Source organism: Anolis sagrei, chromosome 5 (assembly GCF_037176765.1).
Source record: "Anolis sagrei isolate rAnoSag1 chromosome 5, rAnoSag1.mat, whole genome shotgun sequence".
NCBI lineage: Eukaryota > Metazoa > Chordata > Lepidosauria > Squamata > Dactyloidae > Anolis > Anolis sagrei.
The window spans coordinates 8,566,052-8,573,314 of NC_090025.1; the positions used below are offsets into that span (position 1 = coordinate 8,566,052).

At 44.2% G+C, this 7,263-nt stretch overlaps 1 protein-coding gene across 2 annotated transcripts in view; it reads left to right on the plus strand.

Annotated features, from left to right (window-relative positions):
* Nucleotides 1-1,360, plus strand: part of MAVS (mitochondrial antiviral signaling protein) — a 19,107-nt gene extending 17,747 nt beyond the window's left edge. For both annotated transcript variants that reach the window (XM_060779431.2, XM_067468554.1), the window contains exon 7: nt 366-1,360. In XM_060779431.2, the coding sequence (XP_060635414.2) occupies nt 366-1,004 (639 nt within the window). In that variant the 3' untranslated portion in view covers nt 1,005-1,360. The remainder of the gene's footprint in view (nt 1-365) is intronic.
* The last annotated feature ends 5,903 nt before the right edge of the window (nt 1,361-7,263 follow it).

The window sequence follows — 7,263 nt, forward strand, 5'->3', positions numbered from 1 at the left end:
TCATAGGGCTTGTTCTCCAGACCCTTGATCATTTTAGTCGCCCTCCTCTGGACACATTCCAGCTTGTCAACATCTCTCTTCAATTGTGGTGCCCAGAATTGGACACAATATGTGTACTGATTTGTTGTAAACCGCCTTGAGTCGACGATTGGCTGAGAAAAGCGGTATACAAATACAGTAAATAAATAAATCATGAATGCCTGACACAGAAGAGGCTGTGCGTTGAACCACATGGATGTGCTTTGATGCGAAGTGTTAAATTCTTCTGCATACTTACATGAGAAAAACAAAGCTGGGGATATCTGAAAATTTCCTTTTCTTTCCTGCTCGAAAGGTTGAACTGATACCTTGTCTCTTCTCCACAGGTATCTAGGGTAAGCCAGCCCTTGCGCACGGTAAATCCAAGGAAGAGAAGGAACGGTTCTTCAGGGATCTCCAAAGGCAATGATGACGACGACGATGGCCCATGCAAACCTGGGGTCCTGAAATCGGTCCCAAGCATGAGTTCTCCAGGGCAACTTGTTGATGTCTCAGAGACAGGATATTCTGGCGACTCAGGAAGGTTACTCCTCAGCGGTTTAACGGAAGATCCTTTAATTGTGAGCGATTTGAGCACGAGCGGTCCAACTGGAGAGCAGCGCTCTGGTTCAGCTCAAGGCGAAAGAGGTGATGTGCCCCTTCAGCCCTTGAATGCCAACCAAGAGGATGACGGGTCCATCAGAACCTATGAGGTCCAAGTGCAGAAAGATGCCAGCATGGATCTCACCACAACCCCAAATATCATTGGCTCTCGGAAACGCCAAGCAAATCGCTCTTCACCTGACTGCCCTGATTTGGCGATAGATCGTTCACCCATCACATCAGCCAATTCCCGTGGAAGTGAAGCATCAATTCCTGATAATTCTTCCCCTCCATGGATCCCAAGTGATTATAAATTCCTCCTTGTTGGGTTGGCTTTGGCGGCTTTGGCAGCCATGGCGTTCGCCCTATATAAGAAGAAATAGGAGTTTGGAGGATAGAAATTGGTCATTGGTCCTATGCCTAGCCAATAATGCAACCACCTTTCTTACTCACTCATACATTCAAGCGGAAGGGAAATGCTTTCTTCTAATATACACTCTCCAGAAATTTGCACGATGCCCACAGCAATAGGAAACTCTCACCAGCTGCCTTCTTGCATGTTTACCTTGGTCCACCTTTAGATCTGTCTCCAGGAATGGGACTTTTTGGTAAAATATAGTTGGATATATCAGCCTATCGTAAACCTCACGCCTGACTGATGCAATCAATAGATTTCTCCGGTGGAAAGATGGCCTTTTCTAAATAATAAAAGTTAATAAAAGATACAGTGCGTTCCTGTGGGAATGTCGTATTTATTTATCTATTTATTTACTACATTTCTCACCACGAAGGGGACTCAGAGCGGCTTACAAGTTATGTATACATACAATATATTATATTATTAGTATAGCACAATATTAGCATTATATATTACTATATTGTACTATGCCACTATACTGTAGTATTATTAATATTACATGTAATATCTATAAATATAAAAATGCTCTGCATAATGAGTACCCTAAAAACAAAAGAACCAATGAACGAAATCACACCAAATTTGGCAGCAAAACGTTTCACAACACAAGGAATGACCATCACTCAAAAAATTATGATTTTGTCATTTGGGAGTTGTAGTTGCTGGGATTTATAGTTCACCTACAATCAAAGAGCATTCTGGACTCCACCAACGATGGAGTTGAATGAAACTTGGTACACAGGACTCCCCTGACCAACAAAACACTAGAAGGGTTTGGTGGGCATTGACCTTCAGTTTTGGAGTTGTGGTTCACCTACCTCTATGGACCTACCTCACTGCGGACTCAAACAATGATGGATCTGGACCAAACTTGGCAGGAATACTTAATATGCCCAAATATAAACACAGATGGAGTTTGGGGAAAATAGACCTTGACATTTGGGAGTTGTAGTCACTGGGCTTCACAGTTCACCTACAATCAAGGAGCATTCTGAAGCCCACCAATGATAGAATCAGGGGCAAACTTCCCACACAGAACCCTCATGACCAACAGAAAATACTGTGTTTTCTGGTGGTCTTTGGCAAGCCTTCTGACACCTCCTCGCAACCTCCCCCCCAGGGGTCCCAAACCCCAGGTTGAGAAATGCTGCCTTAAGGCCATCCAGTCCGACTCCCCTCACCAAGGCAAGAAAATATAATCAAAGTCCTCCTGACAAAGGGCCATCCAGCCATTCACACACACACATATATGTATATGACAGATGCAGTATTAAAGATTTGAAAGGGACACCTAAAGAAAGACAATGATATGTTGCATGTTCCAGGGTGGACAAACCAGACATCAACACTGAAAGAAACAGCAAGAAATACTGTTTACCCACAAGCGGAAAGACATTACATATATTGGAAACCAACACTTTCTCATTACTTTATTTTCCAGATCAACAGACTGGGCCACAGCAACGCGTGGCAGGGGATAGCGAGTATATTATATTATTAGCATAGCACGCTATTAGCATTATATATTACTGTATTGTACTATTCCACCATACTATAATATTGTTATAGTATAGTATAGTAATACTGGGAAAGCACCTCTGAACCCAATGTCACACACCAGAGTTCTTTATAAGCAAGCAGTTTATTGAAGAATAAAAATATATTTATATATATATATATTTATTTTTACATTATTTCTATCCCGCCCATTTCAGCCTGAAGGCGACTCAGGACGGTATACACAGTCGGCACAATTCGATGCCGAAACAAAATATATACCTTGATAAAGCAAAAACATTCAGTGCAATTAAACATAAACGACAGTGTATAATAACAATTTAAAAAGAAACCATATGCCCAAATATGAACACAGATGGAGTTTGGGGGGAACAGACCTTGAAATTTGTGGGGTTTATAGTTCACCTACAATCAAAGAGCGTTCTGAACCCCGCCAATGAAAGAATTGGGGGAAACTTCCCACACAGAACCCCCATGACCAACAGAAAATACTTAAGGCCATCCAGTCCAACTCCCTTCACCGGGGCAAGAAAATGTAATCAAACCCCTCCTGACAAAGAGCCATTCAGCCATAAATATAGATAGATATGATTCACACACAGAGAGATATAGTATCATAGACTTGAAAGGGACCCCTTAAGAAGGACAATAATACGTTACATATCCCAGAGTAGGCAAACCAGACACTCTCCACATCAACACTGACAAAGAAACAGCAAGAAATACTGTTTACCTACAAGCATAAAGAAATTACATATATTAGAAACAAATGCTTTCTCGTTACTTTATTTTCCAGATCACCAGACTGGGCCACAGCAACGCGTGGCAGGGGGGCAGCTAGTATATTATTAGCATAGCACGCTATTAGCATTATATATTACTGTAGTGTACTAATCCACCATACTATATTATATTATTAGCATAGCACAATATTAGTATGGCACTCTTCTCTGTCAAAAATAGTGGGCCTTTCTTCAGCTATTCTTCGCATCTAATTCAGTGTAATTATATTTATTTATTTACAGTATTTATATTCCACTCTTCTCACCCCAAAGGGGACTTGGGGCGGACGACAGAACACATATATGGCAAATATTTAATGCTGATTATACAATAAAAAGACAGACAACAGATAGAGGTATATTTTGGCTTCTCTCATTCGGCATCTTTTGGAGGCTGTGCTCAGTTTTGGCCACGGGGGTGCTGTCGCTCCACCTCCTTGCCAAAGAACTTCTTTTGTTCATAAACTATCCTCCAAAATGCCATGCCTAAAATATCTCCCTGCTTTATGCACTTCCTATTCATCCACTCACATCGCTTTTTTCGATCCACTAGGTGGGTGGAGAGCTTGGCTGAAGGTCAGGAGCTCACCCTGACCCAGCTTCGAACTGTCAACCTTTCAGTTGGCAAGGTTTACTGCTTCAAGTCGTCTCTGGTTGCTTCTGTGGCTCTTAATGAGACATGCCGCATTATCACGGGGTGTCTGCGCCCCACACCACTGGAGAAATTACACTGCTTAGCCGGTATTGCACCACCTGACATCCGCCGGGAAGTAGCAGCCAATAGTGAAAGGACCAAGGCATTGACATCTCCAGCTCATCCCCTGTTTGGGTATCAGCCAGCACGTCAACGACTTAAATCAAGACATAATTTTCTTAGATCTATAGAGACACTCGCTGGAACACCCCAGCAAGCGAGAGTCCAAAAGTGGCAGGCCCAAACCCAGCACCTCAATTCATGGGTGATACCAGATGAGAGACTCCCCCCTGGGCACTCAGAAGACTGGGCGACTTGGAAGGCGCTGAACAGACTGCGCTCTGGCACCACGAGATGCAGAGCCAACCTTCAGAAATGGGGCCACAAAGTGGAATCCTCGGCATGCGAGTGCGGAGAAGAACAAACCACTGACCACCTGCTGCAATGCACCCTGAGCCCTGCCACATGCACAAGGGAGGACCTTCTTGCGGCAACCCCAGAGGCACTCCAAGTGGCCAGATACTGGTCAAAGGACATTTAACCAAATACCAAATTTACAAAATCTGTGGGGTTTTTTTTCTTTCTTCTTTTTTTTTCTTTTTAATCTCTGTGTTTGTTTTGCTCTGTTAGAATTGTAATACAATGGTTGCTGATAACACGATAAATAAATAAATAAGGTTTACTGCAGGTGGTGATTAACCTGCTGTGCTAAAGCCGGCCTCTATATGTTTCTGAATTTACTGTGGATAATGGTGAACCCTTTTGAAATTAAAACTTCCACCAGAAGTTACTCTAGATCAGACATGGGGCCCTCCAGGTGTGTTGAACTTCAATTCCCACAATTTCTAACAGCCATAGGCTGTTAGAGAGAACCTAGGAAGTTCCTGGAGATCAAAGGAGAAGCAAGCTTGCAGCTTGGAAGCAGCACGTTTGGAGCATCCTCCTCCCCTAAAGGGCCTGGTCTAGGGGTAGCAGAGACCACCGTCTCCCAAAGCAGTTTCTCTACTCTGAACTCAAGAACGGAAAACGGAAGGTTGGTGGGCTGGGAAAGAGGTTTAAAGATGGGCTCAAAGCCAACCTTATAAACTGGCATAGACACTGAGAACTGGGAAGTCCTGGCCCTTGAGCGCTCCAGCTGGAGGTCAGCTGTGACCAGCAGTGCTGTAGAATTTGAAGAGGCATGAATGGAAAGAGAGAAACATGCCAAGAGGAAGGCACGTCAAGCCAACCTCAACTGAGACCGCCTTCCACCTGGAAACCAATGCCCTCACTGCAGGAGAATATGTAGGTCAAGAATAGGGCTCCACAGTCCACCTACGGACCCACCAGTACACTGATATTGGAAGACTATCTTACTCGGACAATGAGGGATCACCTAAGTAAGTAAGTAAGGTCTAGGGGATGCTGGGAGCATATGCGCTGTATCCTCATTTAGCTTTTGGACGTTTTTAAGTCCTTTCTGCTGTTTTTTTGGGAGGGTTTTATGAATGACTAGCTGTGCCCTGCCACGCGTTGCTGTGGCCTATAGTAAGAATTTTCAAAGTAGAGGTAGATATCTGGACTATTATGAAAGAGTGGTACCTACCTATTCCTTCCCCCCTTTTTCTTCCCCTTCCCCTCCTTTCTTCCTTCTCTACCTCTTTTTTCATCCCTTCTTTCGCTCTTTGGTTTCATCCCTCCTTCTCTCTTTTCTTCCTTTTCTCCCCCTTTCTCTACTTCTTCCTTTGTCTCCTTTCTTCCCTCCCTGTTTCCTTCCTTCTTTCACTTTTTATTTCCTTTTCTCCTTCTTTCTTTCTTTACTTCTTTCCTGCCTTTCCTCCCCTTTTTCTTTCCTTACTGCTTGGTATTTTTCCTTCTGTACCTCTTTCTTTCCTTCTTTCTCTCCCTTCCTTCCCTCCTTCCTTCTTTCCCTCCCTTCTTCTCTCTTTCCTTCCCCCTTTCCCTCCTACATTCCTTCCCTTTTCCCTCCCTCCTTTCTTCTCTCCTTCCTTCCTTTTCTCCTTCTTTCCTTCTTTCCTGCCTTTCCTCCCCTTTTCCTTTCCTTTCTGCTTGGTATTCTTCCTTCTGTACCTCTTTCTTTCCTTCTTTCTCTCCCTTCCTTCCTTCCCTCCTTCCTTCTTTCCCTCCCTCCTTCTCTCTTTCCTTCCTTCCCCTTTTCCTCCTACATTCCTTTCCCTTTTCCCTCCCTCCTTTCTTCTCTTCTTCCTTCCTGTCCTCCTGCAATACTATGATAGAGTCCCTTCTAGTTCTATTCTATGAGTCTATTTAATATAGTAATATACTGAATTTAAAGGTAATTTTGTGGGGTTTTTTTTTTAGTGATGGCCACTCCTTGGATTTTGAGTTTTGTTGCCAAATTTGGAGTCATTTGGTCCAGTAGTTTTTTTTGTTTTTAAGGTACTCATTACACACAGAGCAATTATCTATATATATAAATCTGTTAGGTTGGTTCAACCGGACAGCAAAACTCCACAACCCCCCAACGAAACTGCACCAAAATTGCCATGCCCATAACACAACCCGCAAGGTACAAACATATCTACTCAAAATGAAAAACAACACAACAACACACTCACAAAACGGCAAAACAACAAAACTCAAAAAAGCCAACGAAACTTAACCAAAATTCCCATGCCCATAACACAACCCACAAGGTACAAACATATCTACTCAAAATGAAAAACAACACAACATACTCACAAAACGGCAAAACAACAAAACTAAAAAAAACCCAACGAAACTTAACCAAAATTCCCATGCCCATAACACAACCCACAAGGTACAAACATATCTACTCAAAATGAAAAACAACACAACAACACACTCACAAAACGGCAAAACAACAAAACTCAAAACACCCCAACGAAACTTAACCACACACACACACAAAACCCCATGCTCCATCACTCCCCCCGCCGCCGCACACACACACACAACCCCACGCTTCATCACTCCCCCTGCCGCCGCACACACACGCAACCCCACGCTCCATCACTCCCCCGCCGCCGCACACACACGCAACCCCACTCCCCCCGCCGCCGCACACACACGCAACCCCACGCTCCATCACTCCCCCCGCTGCCGCACACACACACAACCCCACGCTCCATCACTCCCCCTGCCGCCGCACACACACACGCAACCCCACTCCCCCCACCGCCGCACACACACACACAACCCCACGCTCCATCACTCCCCCCGCTGCCGCACACACACACACAACCCCACGC